Genomic DNA, 21,811 nt, shown 5'->3' with positions numbered 1-21,811 from the left:
TGATTTTGAATTTCATATCGTAGTTGATTTTTGCTTTCATGGGATTTCAATTGTCATAGCAAATTCTTAGATACCATTTCACTCAATCACTCCTGAAATTTTATAATGGACTGGTCTAGTCTTTGATTTAGAAGAGTCTACAGGTGTCTTCAGGAGTGAGTGAATTAAAATAGATTAGATAATTTAACACAATTTTGTTTATAATCCTGAATGAAGCATGTCAGCCTTGTATAGAAACAGATTGAACATAAAAATCAGTTGCAAATCACAGTACATGTATATGTATATGAATATGAAGGTATGGTTTGGGTAGCGTGTTTCTGACACAAATAATTTCATGAACAAAGAGGTTGCATAGAAAAAGACTAAATGGACAAATTGGTTGAATTGAACAGTGATGTATATGGTTGTGTGTATGGTTTAGTCGGTGTGTCAGACCTCTCCTCAGCACTATGTAACAACTGACAACCAGATATCGATCCCAGCCTTAGACCGTGCCACACCGAGATGTTTTGATGACCAAATTGTCTTGGTCTCTAGACGAAAACTATACACACATTATCTGCCAACTTCTTTTTGTAGTATAGTAAATGTGCTTGACAATGTGTCGGGTTGGATGTTTTAGGTTTCGATATCTCCTAATGCAATCAGTCGGGAACTGAATGTATCAAACACTTCTATCAGCAATTTCTTGGGTTCTAAAACTGTGCTTTTAGTCCATAATTTTTCAGTATTGCCGAAATTTTGAAGAGAATTATAGATTTTTATATTTAATTGCAATAGGAATAATGAATAGGACCCGAGTGATGATGTCATAGCATTGTTCTCAACAATGATATATGATCCCCAGGATCAATATTTAAAGCTCCAAGCATTATGTTTGCTTTAGGTTATCAAAAGTCTAATTGGTACAATACTTTAACCTAAGATCTATTGTTAAATTTCAAATAATTTCGATAAACATATTGGCTTGAATTGTGATCCCAGTGGACAAGGGATTTTAGAAACAACAGTATATGATTGTTTTGTACAAGAACTGTCTTCTATGAACCAATCAGTCATGGATTCTCTGGTGCGTTCTATGAGAAAATTAATCAAACCTATGGCTGTTACAAAATAATAGCATCAAGTCAATATTTTGAGTTCTTCATCTTTCTGATTTAGTTGATGAGTCATGAAAAGATTTCATTGCAACAGATTAGTGATTGAGTGACCACAGATTGTTTTGACAGAAATAATTTGAGAAATAATGTGAAGGTCTACTTGCAATTTGGATTTCAATTTAGGATGGTAAAGACTTGCATTCAATTAATGGTATTCCACTTCTGATTCTTAAATGTCTTCATGCAATTGGTATTCCAGTTTGGGTTGTTGGAAATGTTCTTGCATGACCTCTTGCAATTGGTATTCAGTTTGGGTTGTTGGAAATGTTCTTGCAATTGGTATTCCATTTTGGTTGTTGGAAATGTTCTTGCAATTGGTATTCAGTTTGGGTGTGAATTTCTGATGGTATTTGGGTTGTTGGAAATGTTCTTGCATTGGTATTCCAGTTTGGGTTGTTGGAAATTCTTGCATTGGATTTCAGTTTGGTTGATGGAAATATTCTTGCAATTGGTATTCCAGTTTGGGTTGTTGGAAATATTCTTGCAATTGGTATTTCAGTTTGGGTTGTGAAAGTTTTCATGCAGTTGGTATTCCAATTTGAGTTGTTGGAAGTATTCTTGCAATTGGAATTTCGTTTTAGGTTGTTGAAAGTTTTCATGCAGTTGGTATTCCAATTTGAGTTGTTGGAAGTATTCTTGCAATTGGAATTTCGTTTTAGGTTGTTGAAAGTTTTCATGCAGTTGGTATTCCAATTTGAGTTGTTGGAAGTATTCTTGCAATTGGAATTTCGTTTTAGGTTGTTGAAAGTTTTCATGCAGTTGGTATTCCAATTTGAGTTGTTGGAAGTATTCTTGCAATTGGAATTTCGTTTTAGGTTGTTGAAAGTTTTCATGCAGTTGGTATTCCAATTTGAGTTGTTGGAAGTATTCTTGCAATTGGAATTTCGTTTTAGGTTGTTGAAAGTTTTCATGCAGTTGGTATTCCAATTTGAGTTGTTGGAAGTATTCTTGCAATTGGAATTTCGTTTTAGGTTGTTGAAAGTTTTCATGCAGTTGGAATTCCAATTTGAGTTGTTGGAAGTATTCTTGAAATTGGAATTCCAGTTTGAGTTGTCGAAAGTATTCTTGCAATTGGAATTTCAGTTAATTTGGTTGTAAAAATAAAAGTATTCTTGCATTTCAGGGATAATTGAAAGTCTTCTTGCTGTTGGTACTTAAGCTTTGGTTGTTGAGAGACTTTTCGTTATAAGTATTCTAGATTTAGTTGTTGAAAGTGGATATTCTATTGCTATTTAAAGATGCTCCACCGCTGACAAATGGTATTTTTTCACTATCAAAAACAGGAGCAGACAATTTAGTATTTTTCTTTAGTTACAAAAGTAACTAACTTTACACCATTACCACCATTGAAATGTTTGAGCTTCTAATTTTATTTTAAGTTAAAAATCTAAAACAAATTATTAATTGCATCCCGAAAAAATTCCGTGACACTATATCCTATATGGAATGAAGTACTGATAGTCCATGCACCAAAGGCAAAATAAATATTTTATATTATTTTTTGTGTTAATTAGACATATATATATACATGATTAAACACCAATTATTGTTCAAATGATGAATATCATTTAAGCTCTGTCGGCGATGGAGCATCTTTAAGGTTTGTAAAAAACCTAAAATATGTTATTGTTATCCTTAAATATACTATCATATTGTAAAAAAGATTGCAAATGATCCAAGTGTAATTTGATCATATGATGTACTTTTTTTTGTATAATATTTGTTAGTAATAGAGAATTGTATGGAGTATGTTTCCAAAAGGTCATGCACTTTAATTACATATATGGAAAATAGAGTTCATTTAGTGTAGGGAATGATCCAGTGATCTATATACAGCTTGAATACAGCTTTATTTTTTACTTCAAGTTTTTTTGAGTTTTGACTTCTATTAGAGACAGTGTTGATCACTCTATATATAATAATCATTGCATTATCTTAAAGTATGTGTCCAGTGTTAACATATATAACATATGTGATAAGTTTCTTCAGAGTGTTTGAATGTTTCTAAGTACTGCACTCTGTGACCCCTGATAACTCTGATTTGTTTGTGTTAATTGCGATCATCAGCTGATATATCTATCTAATGACAGATTAATCATCTTCTGACACCCCCACCTGCCCCCCACCCCCTACCCCCTACTCCCCCCCCCATCCCCCCCCACTCCCCCCCCCCCCCCACCCCCCTACTCCTCACCCCCCCTCCTCCCCCACTCCCCTACTCCTCACCCTCCTGTCTTATGTCATGTGACTTCCTACATATTGTAGTCCAAACAAAATTACTGGTAAAATGGCAGCTGTAACTTAAAGCATATCACAGTCAAAATAAATTCAGAGTAAATGGCATGTCACATGTTAATCTGTATTTCTACACCAAAAAACAGGTCTGCTGCGGCACGTTCCCACGTTTACATCACAGCACGATTGGCTATCGCACTATCTCTCTTCTAAATACACAAGCATTCATGCATTTATTTGCATCATAATGTTTCACCCCTCTGGCTGGAATGCAGGGAGCAGAATTCAATGTTTCAAATTAGTATGCCTTACACTAGACAGATATGGATTAGTTCAGACGAGATACATATTTGTACTAAGGCCAAGCAAATATACCTATTGTTTTTTGGCGTCTCTTTTTTATTCTTAACCATAGGCATTAGTTTATTGTGTAAGTTTTGATAGAACAAATGATAACCTTTGGAAATATCTCCAAAATTATGGGAACAAAAAGCAAGAACATGAAGTGGCTACCATAAAGATTAAGTGTGTATGGAATATATATATGTTTCTTTACTATTTTTAACGTTTGTTTCATAATTTTCCCTTTTGGCTGTAATTAGTACCATATCAGTTTTACTGGTCAGTCTTGACCATCAAGACTTAATGGTTGTACAGATCTACAAAAATTTACTCATCAACTGAAATTTATTTACTCAAAGATAATGCTAATTTATAAAGATTGAATTATGATGCTTATTTAGGTTACTGTATGACACTTTGATGTTGACCTTATGACTTTGATTGATGATGCTTATTTAGGTTGCTAACATGTATGACCTTGACTTTGATGATGCTTATTTAGGTTGCTAACATGTATGACCTTGACTTTGATGATGCTTATTTAGGTTGCTAACATGTATGACCTTGACTTTGATCTTCCTAACATTATGACTTTATCTTCCTCTGTGTTATGGTTTGATGGGTGAGAATATGTCAGATTGCAGACATTTTCAAACATCTGAATATGTTGTAGTTGTATCTGTATAAACATGATAAAAAGCTGCTCAGATCTTGTCCTTTATATGTTGTCTTGTCATAGTCCCTTTTAAACCAAACAATTTTGGAACCCATCTGGTTTGGTACTTTATAAATGGTAAAAGTCTTTTGTAGAAGATCCCAGTGTTCTATAGTGGATGGTTTGTGAGTTTACTTTATCTTATGGGTTTGTCTTGTCTGGAATATTGTAGAAAGTCAAAGTGTTTACCACACATATAGCTATGGCTTGGCTCATAGAATTTCAATAATTTGCAATTCAAAATAGGGCAGTAATTAGCATATCTGGTTTCCATTTCTACATAATGGTCTACTTTAAAGCTACCAGACTGTACTTTACTGTGACTAGATCGTGTATCGAATGGGTTGCTCTGTCTATATAAAGTACATCACAGTAGCTTTATAATTAAAGTAATTTACTATTGTTCTGGGGCTCTCCTATCTATCTAGTGTCTACATAACAAACTGGTCTATCACATGACTCCTGGACTAAAAACCTAATTTCAACCGACAATTACATCATATCATCATTTTACGGATTTCAAGATGTCTGTGGTTGGATTTGATTGGCAGAGACCATTTTCTTCCTGAAGAAAACATTTAAATTTTGTTGGGCAGGCAACTAGTTACTTCTTTCAATAATATATATTATCGCATCGCACATTTGCAGTTTAAATAACATGTTTAATGTATTGTTTTAATTGCTGAGTTGAATACTTTAGCTTGATTTTTGCAGGATCATAAATTATCTAATATTAATTGGATGTCTCTCATTCTCTAAATTGCTATTCGACTTTAATTGGTCTGGTTGACAAATAATATCTGTTATAAGTATTAATGTCCCTACAAAGGTTACAGTATACCTTAGTGGATTCATTGTATGGCATTCAATCACAAATTTGAGGCCTAAAAAATTGAGTGGTAGTTGGCAAGTTGGTCATTTGTCCATTGGGAACTTTAGCAAATTCCTTATCATCAAAAACTGGCATTTGCCATGAAACAACTATAAAGTGCAAAACACTTTCCCTAACCAGAACCTCACAATTTGTTTCCTACAAGTCCAACTGAACATAAGATAGACTCCATTAGACAAACATTTCTCCAAGAGACGATCAAGTTACCATCTTCAAGATACAGAATACTAACTACACACTAACTGTGCGTTGTTGATGTTGTATCTTGGTTTTTAGACTTTACATCTTAAAGATGCTCCACCGCCGACAGAGCATAAACAATGTTCATAATTTGAACAATTATCTGTGTTTAATTGTGTGTACATATGTATAATTAACACAAAAAGTAATATAATATAATTTATTTTGCTTTTGGTGCATGCACAATCAGTAGTTCATTCTACATAGGAGATAGTGCCACGGAATTTTTTTCGGGATGCAATTAATTGTTTTTAATATTTTAATCTTGAAATAAAATTAGAAGCTCACACTTTTCAAAGGTGGTAATGGTGTAAAATAAGTAACTTTTTCAACCAAAGAAAAATACTAAATCGTCGGCTCCTGTTTTTGATAGTGAAAAAATACCATTTGTCAGCGGTGGAGCATCTTTAAGTTAGATTTATGGTTGTTTTAAATTAAAATATTTTAAAATTGCCGACCAGCTAGGGTGCAGAAATCACTAGCTATGTACCGAGCCAAGAAAAAAACTCTTGGACTCTGGTCTTATGTAGAGTACATTTGTTTTAACTTCGTTCAGCTCTTAGAGCTGTTTATGGCATTCACCATGCGGATAATTAGTAGAAATCATTCCCAGGCTGTAAACAACCTATTTGGTAAATGGATTTCTGCTTGGCGATTCTGTTACTGCTCGGCCTCTTGAATAAATCTGTAGAGTACATTTAATGTTTTCTGCTGTGTACTTTTAGAAAACGCTGTCACATTAGCGTTTTTCATATATATGTCTTAGATTATTCTGAAATGGATGAACTTGAGGTTTGAAAGCCACATATTTTTGTGACGAAGAAAATTTGTGGTGTTTTTGGAATTCCGAAATACCTTTTTAAAAAAAGAAAAGTTTCATGTTCTTTGATTTTCATTTCATAATAAATATATATATTTGAAATTATGAAGATTGATCTTTACTGGATTAAATTTCTGATAAAATGATCTCAGCAAAATTCTGGTACTAGATTATCTCCCTCTAGTTTGAAACATTGAATAAGGCACGTTGCGGGAACCCAAATTTTAGTGATTTTGATATTCCAGAGACTGGTAACGATTATAGGTAAAATGTTGATCTTTTAAATACTTACCCAGAACAAAACTTGTTCACTCATTTAAACTTATTTTCAGACTAGTACATTTCATTATGAAATTTTAGGAACAATTGTCAGAACATGAAAATATGGATATAGTTATGGAAATGTAGGATATCATTTGTGTATTGTTCCAATCCTACTATTTACTGACCTTTGTTATACAGTATATATCTTGACCACTCCTGTATGTGTATATAGGTGTTACTGCACTGACCTCTACAACAGCTAGAAGGTGTGTATTCCAGGAAATGGCTGGACACTCCTACACATGCCAGAACAAGGTCATGTTGGTCAGTTTGGTCACTAGCCAGTGGTCAGTTGTGTCAGTAATAATATATTTCAGATTTAGACTAACACACTTTGTAGTCTATCATTATATGTACATCACTATCTACTACCTGTATCATGAACACATGCCAAATATTAGACCAATGTATTGGGGGTCCCAAATGACCAATTTCATCACATTTTGGCCTGTGTATAAAGACCATTTAACTACAACGACTATTTAGTTTTTGTCATTTTTGGCGTTCGTTATAGATAGGTTTGACTGTGTCAGTGCAACACATTGTCATTCTGTTGGACTTCGAAATCTGTTACAATTAGAAGGTCTTGCAATTGTCAGAACACCTTTTGGAAGCCCTACTTCATTCATTCATTCATTCATTCATTCATTCATTCATTCATTCATTCATTCATTCAAAAGACAATTATTTCTTTAATGTTAATCAATATGTAAAGTTAATGTTTTATTTCCACAAAATATAATTAAATATCTTGATGATAACATATCCATGCTGTGTTCTTAACTATTAAACTTTTTTCGCTATAGTGAAATGAAATACTAAATGTTACTATGGTAAAGTCATTGTTTAGAAATGTCATACTTTTATCACGGTCTAAGATAATAAAGATGATGTCCTACATGACAAAGCTTTTGAGGTTTAACACTGTCTCGGCGATAGCTTGTGGTATGAAGATGACCAAATGCTGACAGTCTGAGTGTTGTGAAATATGGCTTTATTTCTCATCTGGTAGTGATATTCTTCGTTTTGTTTAATGAGTCAGACGAGTGAATCATAATCGCTTCAGAGATCTGGTGTAATGACAACAAATCCGTGTTTGTAAATGACACTCCATCAAGTAAACATTAATTGTAAAACGTCACAGCCCTGATCATGTATATACTCAGAGGCCCAGACTGTCGTCATGAATACTGCATGGCGTATTCCTGAGGCGGAAATCCTTATACTGTTTTGGGAATGCCTGTGTGACAATAGATACGAGAAACAATTACGACAAAGATATCATTTCATGAGCGTCTGAGATTGCCGTGTGCATTTATACAAATGGAATACAAATGTTTTGTTAACAGGAGTGGCTAATTAAGAAAAAATTGTAAAATGTCTGTAGATTATACGTATCAGTAGAACAAGGAATTAACATAAAACTAATGTATGTCATAAATTTGGTTGTGATAATTGTCTTTAGTTGTCATCTCCTAGACGTTTATCACTTATCTAATGTGTGCCACAGATTATTATTTTTGTTACCATGGTAATGTACATTAATTAAGATGTTTTGCATTCCCTTGTCCAAACTTTGAATTGAAGTTGTTTATCAGCTATCTTTAGAGATATCAAAAAAAGAGCAACTTAGTATAGAATTTAGAAGTTTTCTCCCTTTCAAAGTTTCAATGGAGACTCCAGTGGTGATATGGCGGGAGTTATCTCCCCTGATGAAAACATGCTTTGCCTTTATTTAGATATTATGTAGATTTATAAAATGAATTGAGATGTTATTTTTGGAAAAAATATAACTTAAGTTGTTTTTTTCAATTAATTTTTATGAAAAAATGTTTTTTTACAAATGATAACTATTGCATATAAATTGTAAACATTTGCTCTATGTTACAGTGTCTGGAGCCCGGGGATACTGGGACGGTACGACGACGAAACAAAACCGTGGTGACACCTAAAATGGCAATGGAGAGCTTTCGTTTTTCCTTCCTGAACTCTGATGGTAAGAACATTGTTTTTGAAACATTGTCTGCTAATTTAAAAGTGGTTCTATATAAGTATTAGATGCTGTTTGACTTAATACAGAGAAACATTCAAATAAACTTTGTTCTTTTCTAAATTTCTGTTCAATTAACCAGTAATAATTACCACATATTGCTGAGACAAGTAAGTTCTGAAATGATTAAAAAACAAAAATGTTGATGAACAACATTGTTGATCTGTCAGCTAAGTAAGGCTTAATACTTCCTATACGTGACTGATGTGTTCTGAAATGATTAAAAAACAAAAATGTTGATGATCAACATTGTTGATCTGTCGGCTAAGTAAGGCTTACTTGCTACATGTGACTGTGATGTGTTTTTATCTGCGATAGATTGGATATAGAGACTGTTTAGGCTTTATCATGCAAAACAGCTATGAAGTTGTCAGTTCAAATCTGTCAGAGGGAACTTAAGTTGTCGTTCCACATTTATAGAAGACTTTTCAAATCTTATCTACTGAATGCTTACCGTATAACATTAATGACAGTCTATGAATTTTGAAAGATATTTTTTTTAGTAAACAATATGATTATCAAAACTTACTGCAGAATTAAAACAAAAAGTTTTTACCATAAATCATCCGCTGAATTATCAGGTGAATTAATATATTTATTGATGTCTATTTGCCTGTTCACGTGTGATTAAGGTCAAAGAGAGGTACAAATTAGGTCAAAGAGAGGTACAAATTAGGTCAAAGAGAGGTACAAATTAGGTCAAAGAGAGGTACAAATTAGGGTCAAAGAGAGGTACAAATTAGGTCAAAGACAGGTACAAATTAGGTCAAAGAAAGGTGTAAATTTCTGTCTCTGCCTATTCTGTATTTGCATATTATAGAGTTATCTGCCCTTGCAGGTAGGTATTGATTGTGACGTCATGTGTTTGCAGGCGTAAGATCATTCTTTTTAGAGAAAACGACAAGAATTTTGCACAGAAAATAATGACGTCCTAATGGATACTTACCCGCAAAGGAGGCAACTCTGTAATGTGCAAAGACAGAATATGAATACACCAGTTATTTGGATATTTTCTTTTGGAAAACCATCAATGCCAATAAGAAGATTTCTCTGATATCTTTTTGGTGATTTTTAGTCAAGTTTAAAATGAAGTTAGCCATTCCATTGGAAATAGGTTTAGTATGATAAGTATATGAAACCATTGATTTTAAGACGCTCAGAGATGATTTTATTCTTCTGGGAACTGAGGTTAAGGAACTGGAGAAAAATATTTGTAACTTTTCCTGTTTTAAATTGAATTTCTGACGGAAAATTATTGGTCATGAAGAATTTCTTTCTTAATGGTACAGACCTAGGCATATGTGAAAACACACTGTCATTTTTCACGAGAGGAGTTTGTTATAGATGAACTGGACTTAATGTCGTTAATTTATACTAGGGATTGGCAAAATCACATGATAACTTAATTAAGGTTTCTTAACCTAAATATGAAATGTCATTCAGTTAATGACTTCTTATACACTATATCTTATTTAAGAAATAGATCAAGAAAATGTAAAATATCCCTGGGAAAATGAAACACGCTGTTAAACCATCAGGAGTTGCATTGAAAACATGTCCAATGTATTTTACGTTATTTTTCCACGCGAACAACGATACCCAGTAGAACTTTGCACACAGCAGTACATTGCCTTTAATGTCTTAATTCTACAGCTATATCAGATAGGTTTTTGTTCCCCAGAAAAACAAATTGAGTTAAGTTGGAAGATGTATCCTAGATGTGCCATTGATTTTCAGCCTTTTGTTTCCGCATATCCTACATTTATATATGGGCTGTGCTGTTCTGGGCGAAGGCTTGGAGAAAAGCTGTCATAAAAATATACTCCCAGACTGTGTTTTATAGGGCGAACGTAACGGGGCGTCACGGACTGATGGAAGATGATGTCCATCATAGAGATATACTTATCCATAGACAATGTTATTACATATATATGTATGTTCGGAACATAACTGGAGAAAAAAGTGGTCATTCAGTCATACAAAAGAGTAATTAGGGAGCTATTGTTTTTCTAGCTACTAGCTATATAGTACATATATATGGCATATTATGAACTGAAAGATAAAGTTCCCATCATAAGATGATCACTGTTTTGTTGGGGCGAAAAAAAATATACGTTATCAGTATTCTGTACTTGCATATTACAGAGTGATCTGCCCTTGCAGGTAGGTTTTGATCATGTCATATTTTCTGAAGGATAATTTGGTAGTATTTCTATATTCTTTAAATGAAGATTTACTCCAGATGGATATCTCTTTTACATGCCAGATTCTTCAGTAAACTAAACTTTCATCAGAAAACACGGGAGAAAATGTAACAGCCAAATTGTCTTGGCGTCATTTAAAACCTTAAGTAACTTAACTAAATGCACCTCTGAAGACACATTTAGGCTCTTCTAATTCAAAGACTAGACCAGTCCATTATGAAATATCAGGGATGAATGCATTAAGGAGCATTCAGATTGACTTTTTAAAAAAGCAGTGACCAGTCTGATTAAAGTTTCAAACTAGGGGGAGATAAGCCAAGGGTATATAGTCTAGTATTATAATTCTGCTGAGAAAATCTTTATCAAAGACTTAGGGTCTGGTGGCCAGTGTGTAGGCTATCCTAAAGGTGTATGTGAATCTTTAACGTTAGACAGTTCCTAACTAGATATCTACTCTTGGCAAACCTTGTATCATTATAAGCTATCCTAAGATGTGATTCTATAACTAGGACTGACAAAACAGCTGTATCGGATGTGATTGATCCCCTTGTATCTGTAACCAGAAACAATCAGAGTTGTGAGGAGCCTGAAGCGGTTCCCTAGTACCAGGGCCGGGAGACATGTTCTCTGGTCTATAAAGATACAGCAGTAGACATTATTGACTAACCCCATACATCAGAGACGAATGTAGCATCCATACAAATGCTCCTCTATCGGGCTTAACTACTGTGGAATTGGTTATAGCTTATGGAAACTATGGCTTTACTGTAGGTCCACCAACAGCTAGGCTAAGACTTTTCTTAAACAAACAAGTTCAATTCTGACAGAGATAAAGGGATTTTGCATGTGGCTAAGACTTCTTGATTGAATTCATTCCAGGTACAACATTTTTGCAACCGTCGACATTGGTTTTGACCTTTACAATTTTTAGGTCTGTGGTATAACGTTGGTCACAGTTGTTGCTTATGCTTTATGTCATGATAAGGCTAAATGTACTGCATCTTTGTATTAATTCTTGTCAATATTCGTGATTAGAGTATAAAGGAAGTACAAAATAACAGCTCATTCTACATTGTGAATCTATCCGATTTGTACTTCTTAGATAATTATAAGGAATACATGTTAATCGTTAAATATTTTGTTATTATGCGATTATCGGATGACCTTGTCAAGAGTCCCTCTAAGATTACCCCATTTGGGGCCTCTGAGAAGCATGATAGAAAAATTTTAGAATTTGCTGGAATTTCTACAAAGATTCTTAAAATAGTATTCACCTGTCTGGATGTATAGCCCCAGGGTTGGAAATAACAGTGCTGATTTCTATAGGAATTCTCATCCTAAAGAAAAAAAAAATTTTACTTTCCTGTTTTAAAAATAGATTGCAACAGATATTGCAAGCGAGTCCTAAAAATCTGTCCTATTCTTTCATTCTCTTGTTGTATAATCACCTTAGGTTTTATATCAAACTCCCATTTCTGATAGGATAAAAAATACAATATTAAAGCAGGTTGAGATATACGGTAGTTTCTACTCTCAACTGATACAGATTGCTTCTTTGACTCGGTAAATAGTAGAACGTTTCTGTTAACATGTCATAGACCTAGGTTGGATTCCCCAGTTTGGGATCCTTGACAGTAATCTGTATTTTTCCTGTTTTGCCAGCCTGTATTCATGCACGCTCAGGCTAAATTTGAATTATGAAATCTCAAGAAAAATATAAGGAGTACGTGGTATAAGAGACGTTTTAGAATATGGTCTTTTGTCACTTAGCTGACATCTAGAGCATGTATGCTTCTTTGGTTCCATTGGCAGATCCATTGGTTATTTTGCTTGAAACTTGGATTCGATTCGTGGAAGGGACATTGTGTGGAGCAATATGGATTGCCCTGTACTTCTACAATGACTTGTTTACTGAGTCCTGAGATCTTGAGAGTTTGGTAATCGGTATGGTGTTGGGTTTAGTACAATATCTCAACACACTGGCAATGCTATAAGATTTGACGCCATGCAGGGATAAATGACATGGTCAGAAAATAAAAAGTTATTTTTATAAATCATCATAACCTCCACTCAGAGTGTGAAAGGAAAATGGAAACATATCACAAAAATGGTAAGGAATGACTATCATATTGACTTCCATATCAAAGATTATCATTTGTATTTTAAAAGTAGATTGCTATGTTAATGAAATGAGAGAAATCACCCCCTAATGCTTATTATAGTTTGATGAGAGGATGGTCATCTCTGATGCTAGTTCGATGGTCACTCGATGGTCACTCAATGGTCATTCTCTGATGCTGCTAGTTTGATGGTCACTCGATGGTCATTCTCTGATTCTACTCTGATGCTAGTTTGATGGTCACTCGATGGTCACTCAATGGTCATTCTCTGATGCTAGTGAGATGAGAGAAATCTCTGCCACCCACTGATGCTTACAATTGAGATGAGAGGCTGCTGTTGCCCTTTTGCCACAGTTGACCCTGTGAGTGTGGGACGGGGCATTCCTAATCTCCAGCCACTGTATCATGAAGGCTTGGTCTAGTAGCACTCCCCCTTCACACTATCAACAAACTCCCAAATTGTTCTATTAATAGATACCATGTGGCCATTCGTGATTCACCCCCTCCCCTCCATCGCCCTTCTCCTCCCTGGTTTTTCCTTTGTGTACAGAAGGGTGTACAGGATATACCATACAGTGCACCACAACTCTGGCTATATCACCTAATCAACTGGAATCATTACTTACTTCAAGTGCAGACAGGAAGAGAGAGAGAAAGATGGCCTGGCAGTCTGACCTCTGACCCCTGACTTGTATACTGTACAGACTGTTGTATCAGACTTACAGCACTAAGTACCACCCAAACACAAGCAGGTTTCTTATGGCTCTCTGTGTTCTGATTTTGTCAAGGATTGATTAAGCTTCCCTTCCATGTGATATGGCTTAGATATTTACCTGTAAGTTTCAGTAACTCTTCTTAGGATGAAGGTAAGAATATTCTACAAAATTGTACACGTTTTTCAAGCTTAAAAATGTGTAATATGTCTAAAAACATCCTGCATGGCTTTGTTATAGCAAGCAAAAGAGGGTATGGTAAATTTGAAGGAATTTTGAAAGTTTTAAAGGTTTAGAATTGACATTTGAAATAAGGCTTAAAATTTATCTGCAAGTTTGAATAACTCTTCTTTGAATGAAAGTTAAATTCTACGAAATTGTTCAAATTTCAAGAAAAAGGGTATGGTGAATTTGAAGGAATTCTACAAAGTTTAAAGGTTTGACACTTTAAATTGAATAACTGTTTTATAACATTAATTTGTTATGTATATGCGACCCCTTTTCTGATATATTAATTTCTGAAGTGTGGTGCACCTGATTTGTAGTAACATTATGTATCCATAGTGACAAGAAGGCCTTGTTATAGTGCCAGGACCACGTGTTGAACAGATTCCTGGCTAATTGATGTGTTAAATATGTACATCAGTTAAGAGGGGGTATAATCACTTGTCAGTGAGAAGTAACTAGGGTAAGTGGAGGCTGAACTGTCTGAACCAAGATGAACCTGTAACGAACCTGTTAGGTAAAGCAGCCATCATCGCTGTATCAACTGTTATGTACGGAATTAACCTTACCAAGTATCTTTACCTCTGTTCATCACTACATGAACCTGTATTTTCTAGAATCTCCAAATATATTTTCTATCTATGATTGCATATACAATTCCCACTTCCCTCCCTCAATTTTAGGGGCAGTGGTGGCTGAGTGGTAAAGATGTCTTGACATATTACCACACACCCTCAACCTCAGGGTTACGAGTTTAAATCCCACGTGGGGCAGTTGGCAGGTACTGACTGCTAGTCGATGGTTTTCCTCCGGGTACTCCGGCTTTCCTCCACCAACAAACCTGCCATGTTCTTAAATGACCCTGACTGTCAATACAACATTATGCTAATTAACCCAAACCCCTTAATTTTCTATAGTAATGATATTCAAAATTCAAGCTCTAATACTCATTTTACTATGTCTGAATTATTGCATTATCAGATGGGATTATGTGATTTATAGAAGTGGTATAGTTCTTGTAGAGCTTGAAATATGTAGGCACTCTTCAAAGTCTTGATGCCAATAAAATCACAACAAATGTTGTAACATTAATACTACAGGATTCATATCAATGATAATTTATTAGTTTTATGCTTATTCCAATATCTTAATTATCTTAATATCTTGTCCTTGCCGCTTAGCACTGTGAACTTATTCAGGATTCTCTTTAGGATTATATATTTTGTGTGTTTGACCAAGCTGAGTGATCAGTTGGAGATTAGAGTTTGGATTGAGTCCTATCGGTGGTATGGTCATTCAGGCATCACGGGTGAAGTGCAATTAAAGTTTCTTCACATTATTGACATTGATCTACTTTAGACATTTACTGATGTCTTCTGAAGATCAATAGTGATTATAATCTTCTGTCTGGTACAGAAATAGTTTTTACAAGTCCTATCCTTGTTTTAATTGTCTCTTTGAACTTATACCCAGAGAGTGGTACATTTCTTTAGAAATTGAGACATTTCAAAGGCCGGGTGTTCTTTAATGCAGGTTAACTGAACTACAGCATCTGAAGCTTCCATGGTTGAAGTATTGGCATTAGTACATGTAGTACTGACACACAGGGACATATATCAATCCGTTATCAACATAGATCACCTCAAATAATTTATATATATATCATTCAGAATTCCAACATCTTCGGACATCTGTTGCATTTGGCTTCTTCCCCAAAAATCTCCTCTTCCATTATAAGTTTGCACTAATCAAAGATATTCCAAAAAATTGTTTTTCATTTTGCGTTCTGTTTGGCATATAGCCTTATCATTAAGAAATTTTCTTTTCATTCATTTAATGATTACATGAACATTGTGCCAGATTTTGACATCTGACAAGCAAAAACGAAAGTAATATCTACAGCAGAAAAGGTTATTGGATTATTCTTCCAAACAATGCTGCATGAAATGGCATTTTAAATAAGTTGTACCTAGCTGTGTGTTTTCGGTGAAATTACCCACTCTATCCATGGAAGTTATTCCAAAGAGGTATAATCTATTCCTTAATTTGCTTAATGTTACATATAACTATCCTTAATCAAAATGTCTGTTTTCTTCCTGAAGAAGAAAACTAAGTTGATATTAAATGTAATAAATGAGAATGCAAAATACATAAGTATTTTACCAATAAAGTAACAAAGTATGACATCTGTTCATGTAGATGGATATTGAAGTAAATTTGATTGCAGCATTGAAAAAAAAATCCCTTGTAAGGTTCCAGAACATCTACTCCCTTCCGTTTACCGGCGCATGTTGCCAGGTTGTGACGTCTGCTTTTCATCTGATTTACTCTTTTGTAAACTAATGCGGAGTTTTGATCGTGGACGTAAACGGACCTTAGGAATTGTATCTCAGACGACTGCGTCTTCTTTCCGATTCCTACAGATAAGGCACTTCATTATGTGTTACATCAAAGTTATCTGATTCTTTTACTTGTTATAATAGATTTACTCCCCCTTACATTCGAGCTCTCCACTTAACAATCGTTCATGGCTAATAGCAAAGAATTGGTGCAGGTTTAGGAACAGATTCCTGGTTCATTTGTGTGAAACCGTCTGAAAAGGCAGACGTTGTTTGATGTTATTCTGGGAGTCATTATTCTGGTTCAATCGATTCTATTCCTGGAATGTTTTTTGTATAATTGAAGGATTCTGTATATATTTACTAGCTGTAAGAAAATATTTATAACTTTCAAAGTATTTTGGTGTATAACAATCAAGAAATATATCACAAGGTTTGGCTTACTGTTTCATAGTGTCAATTTTGTGTGAAAATATCGTTCCTTTAGACATGATGTAATAATGATACAAATTCCTTTAAAAATGCATGCTTTTATTGTCCTCTAAGATTCTTATAATACTATTTTCTTTTTCTTTCTTTTGTTTCCACAGAAGCGCAGGATGTGAATTTCGATGCCATTCTCGGGGAATTATGTGAATTGGAAACACAACTAAGCACAACACAATCTGAGCTCTCTCGGTCACATGGTTCGGGTATGTCATCGGGGCTCGCAAAGGACGAACATCGAGACAGTGGCAACGACTTAGCGCAGGCAGAACTGGACGCGCTGGCAACAGAAATTACCCAAACATTTGGATATAGGCATAGTGTGCAATATGGCGGTGATCACGAATTCCTTCATGGAAATTTTTTATCAAAACATGGATCGTGCTCAGATCTTACCGGTGAAACAGATTCAGCATTCTCAGAAAATGCTTCGCTTCCTTCGTCGGAATCTTTTACGTCGATGGTTACCGTGTCTTCCTCAGCAGAGACCTCTAGTGGTGGGGATACGAGTAGCACCGCCAGCAGCGCAAGTACGATTACACCCCTGTCAATGCAAGCCTCGGAGGTAAGTTGCACCTCGGTACACCTTGTAGCTTTGTTTTCATTTCAGAAAATTTATTCACACACCTGACACGACTAGCTGCAAGTGCAAATCATATCTACATATAATCTAAGAATTATCTTCACTTTCAAAAAATATTTAACCCTTGTTAGACAAAGAATCTGTTCAGATATATGGTAGCTAACATCTTGCTACAAAATTAGGTGATAAGGAAATCTACTTCAGAATTTTTATTAAACCAATTTCAGGCCAATTAAATTAAAAATTAATTGGTAATTAGGTATTGCGGCCACACCTACGGTAGCTTTTGAAAACTTTCCAGAGCTTCACAAAGATTCTTTGGTCCGTCAGTATGGAGTTAAGTAATTCTCAACCATCCCATATCATAAAACTAGAGACATAGGGGTCAACTTACCAAGATTCTACACATGCATATTGGGTATAAATTAAGTTTATTTAAAGTTCAATTTCAACACATTTTATTTTGCATAATAGGCAAGAGAACGTGGTATTTGGAATGAAAGTGGATTTGAATTTATCTAACCCTATGATCAGATGACAATATTTTGTGTATGCTTTGACACTTGCTTATTATGATAGATCATGAGAAATGCTCCGGTCTGTCCTGTTGTTGATGTTGAGCAAGATACCATCCTAGTTTAAAATTGCTATGAAGTATATAACTGGCATTTTTTTATAATTATTTGGTATCTAAACCTGATAGAAATTAGAAAAAGGACACATCTTCATCACAGAGGGATAATCTTAACAGGAGACAAATTAAGGACCATCTTGAGAAAGGAATTGTTTATGGCTAACATTTGTGAATTTTATTTCACACTCAAGCAGCTTACATGTTGATCATAAAATGTAAACATCTCAATCTTACACAGGCACGCATGTTAAACTGATATTGATATGACTTTAGGGTAAGATATTTATTGATTTCCATATCAAAAAGCAGGGTTATCACACATGAGGATAAAGTGAAGAATCTAACACTGTTGGTGTCAGAAGTTCTAATCAATTTTTGTTGGAGTATATACATTCAAGGTCAAAATGTCAGAAAAGCGTTCAGATACATCATCGCTGTGGATATATGTACCAATAGCCATCTATATTACATTTTTAACTGGATAAATATTTGAGAAGTTCTTTTTGACAGAACATCAATAATTCTCTTAGGAAGTCAATGTACCTGGTTAAGTCAATCACCCCCAAAAAACACATTTAGATTCTTCCACATCAAAGACTAGGCCAGTCCATTATGAAATTTCAGGGGTGAATGTGTTTGAGGTTGTAAATATATTAGATTTCAAGTGTATGCTTTATGTCGTACCATTATACATTGATTTTTAAAAGGTTTCTCTTTGTAATTTTTGTTTGAAATATCAGGTCTTTGACACTTTCCTGTCGTGTCTTTGTTTTCATTTTCCTTTCATTTTGATCTCTTTGAAATTCTGATTTGGTGGTCTGCTTCCGCAATCAATATAAGTATCGCTGATAGGTCTTTGATGGAAAAACTGGTATATTGAAAAATAGCTGTATAGTGCAGTGTTATGTTTTAAAATGTTTCATTCATCATATAGGATAAAAGCAGTTCATATTATATCAAAGTTTATGATTATTTTCTGATCATTTGTTTAAAGGTAAACCAGATGATTGACCATTGTTATAGTATAATGTGATCAGTTGACAGGGATGTGTTGTTTGAAGTCTTTCGTAGTATCTTTTCATTGTGATAGCACTATAAAATTAGCACAATTTCCACTATCACAAGGAGACACAAAATTTCCACCATCACAAGGAGACACAACAACAACATGCCATAGTCCCTCAAAATACTCCTGCTTTCATGATCACCTCTTGCAAAAGTACATATATTGGTGCGAACATCCTTAAATGGACCCTTAAAAGATTGGGGGCTAAGTATTTTTTTTTTAAATGAAACTAAATCTTGCTCAACCGAATCAGATTACCTGGTAATTTTTTATTAAGGAAAGTTAGCGCTCTCTGTTAGGATACATCCTATAGATTTGTAGGAATATGTGAATTTTCACTTTTCCTAAATCCTGTAATTAGTGGGTGATATAACTCCCTGCTGGTGGTCTGTGCCAAAGAAATCTTTATTAGTGCTGATTTATATACATGCAAAGTTTACTTTTACATATGTAAGATCTCACAGCTTTAGTCTGTCTTTAACCCAACCTGTGTACTTATAGCTCAAGGATGTAATAGCTTCTTATAATATATAGATAATCGGAAGCAACAGGATAAGGGTGGGGCAGGCGTAGGTAATTAATTAAGTGAGGAGTTGAAAACAAAACTGGTAGAAGTAAACAAAATATTACAGGGTTAGTATGTGATAGAACTATAAGTAAAGTGGGTACATGTTGTCTTCAGAGGTTTGTGCCTGGAAAAATAGAAGGAATGGAACAGGAGAGCAATGTAGCAGCCAGACTTGGGTTCGTACCCGATACCTCCACACACTTGCCGGATTCTCTACTGATTGAGCTAGCTACCAGGTCTCCGATGATCCACCAAGTCCAATTCTGCTACAGTATATACTGTACTTGACCCAACAAGTGCCCAGGGCATTTCAAAAATTTGAAAAATGAAAAGGTGCTTAAAGTGCAAACCTATATAGTTTTGATAATTTTGGTCTTTATTTATGCCCCGGCAATTGAAATTAAGGTCTAAAAAGGGGGAGGGGCGCTTTAAGGGACATCGGCTTTATTGGGTAGAATATGGTATGTAGTTTTACTAACAATTTGGTTTGTTTAGTTTTACGTCCTATTAACAGCCAGGGTCATGTAAGGACGTGCCAGGTTTGTTGGTGGAGGAAAGCCAGAGTACCCGGAGAAAAACCACCGGCCAGCGGTCAGTACCTGGCAACTGCCCCACATGGGATTCGAACCCGCATCCCAGAGGTGGAGGGCTTGTGGTAATATGTCGGGACATCTTAACCACTCGGCCACCGCGGCCCCTTTACTAACAAAACTTCAGACTTGATTTTAACCAACTGTTTATATATGGCTGTGGCATAAAATTGGGTGAGAGGTTAAAAATTATGTGTTACTCATATGTTTTCATTCATCTAATTAGTGTTGAGCTAATGTAGCGGATTTGGACTGTGTCATTCATCAGTGACCAGCTGGTAGCTCAGTAAGTAGAGCGTTCGCCTAGTGTTCAGAGGTCCCAGGTTCGAGTCCCAGTCTGGCAGCTACATTTTGTTCTCTCCTGTTTCACTACTGTTTGATGTCCAGAAACAAATTTATCTGATTGAGATGTTTGATGCCCATACAACATGTAGTCTATATTTACATCACATTCCTTGTATATAATAAACGGTAAAGAGCTAGACCAATTAGTGCTATGTATGCATCCAGCTGCAAAAAGCGCTATGAAACTCCCTCATAACTTTGTTGTAGTCCAGTTTATAGGCCAATGAATGCCATTCGACAACCAGTGGGTGTGGAGTGTTCAGTTATTACTTACGTTACAGCTATCATAAAGGGAGAATTCATCATTGAAATGAAGATGATGTGCCTGTATATATCAAATAATGTACCAATTGAACTGCATGGCGTGTGTAAAGTTTTGTCCTGTGTAATTGTTGTTGGCTTATACTTTAATTTGACCTTTAACCTTTGTAGTATTTAGGTGCATGCGATCTTAAATTGCAACTATTAACAGCATTTATTAAATCACATTTCAGTTTTATTTTTTATTTTTTTTTTCGTATTTTGTTTTATCTGTATTTGAATTTTACTGATTTTCCCCCTTTTATTTTGCGTTTGATCTCGTAAGGTCAACCTTTGTTTTAACATTTGACCTCTGAAGGTCAAGTTTTGTTTTAACCTTTGAACTTTGATGTTGTTGTAGATGCATGAGATGCTGATGTCACAATTAAGTTTGTATGAGGAGCAGCTAGAATTGGAAAATCACCCCCTTGTAAGTGGGACATGTAACGAATCCCTTTCTCTTATGTATACCAGCTGGGACTTGTATAGTCTCTATTCTCTTCAGCATGGGACATGGGACATTCTCTATCATTATAGCCAAACCCTTATATGGGACCTCTATATAGCTACCTTTAGTACAGATGTAAATATTAATTCCTTATTCCATAGATCTATAATGAAAAATAAACTTTAAATGGCCATGATATTGCATGCAATGTCTGGTCATAGTCAACATTAAATATAATTTCTACTCATAAAATTTAAAAAAAAGGCATGTAATCCTGAAGGAAAATCTATTGCATATTCAAGTAATAGACTTCCAATTTTGATCAAGTGAAATTACCTTTATCTTTGGATCAAATGGTATACATGTTTATTAAAAAAAGAAGTAATTAAGATATGATCCTAGACATGGC

The 21,811-nt window shown here is 34.9% G+C and overlaps 1 protein-coding gene across 7 annotated transcripts in view; it reads left to right on the top strand.

The window, feature by feature from the left end:
• The window catches only part of LOC138314252 (ras-associated and pleckstrin homology domains-containing protein 1-like), a 122,739-nt gene that overhangs the window by 80,125 nt on the left and 20,803 nt on the right, over window positions 1-21,811 (top strand). For 5 of the 7 annotated variants that reach the window (XM_069254490.1, XM_069254492.1, XM_069254489.1 and 2 more), the window contains 3 exons: window positions 8,622-8,727; window positions 16,973-17,433; window positions 21,316-21,384. In XM_069254490.1, the coding sequence (XP_069110591.1) occupies window positions 8,622-8,727; window positions 16,973-17,433; window positions 21,316-21,384 (636 nt within the window). Of the gene's footprint in view, window positions 1-8,621; window positions 8,728-13,886; window positions 13,972-16,972; window positions 17,434-21,315; window positions 21,385-21,811 lie in introns of those variants that run through there. The other 2 variants (XM_069254494.1, XM_069254491.1) reach the window with 2 other exon arrangements.

The sequence above is a fragment of the Argopecten irradians genome, chromosome 2 (genome assembly GCF_041381155.1).
Source record: "Argopecten irradians isolate NY chromosome 2, Ai_NY, whole genome shotgun sequence".
Lineage (NCBI taxonomy): Eukaryota > Metazoa > Mollusca > Bivalvia > Pectinida > Pectinidae > Argopecten > Argopecten irradians.
The sequence above is the reverse complement of the archived record's forward strand: the minus strand, read 5'-3'. Positions and strand labels throughout refer to the sequence as shown.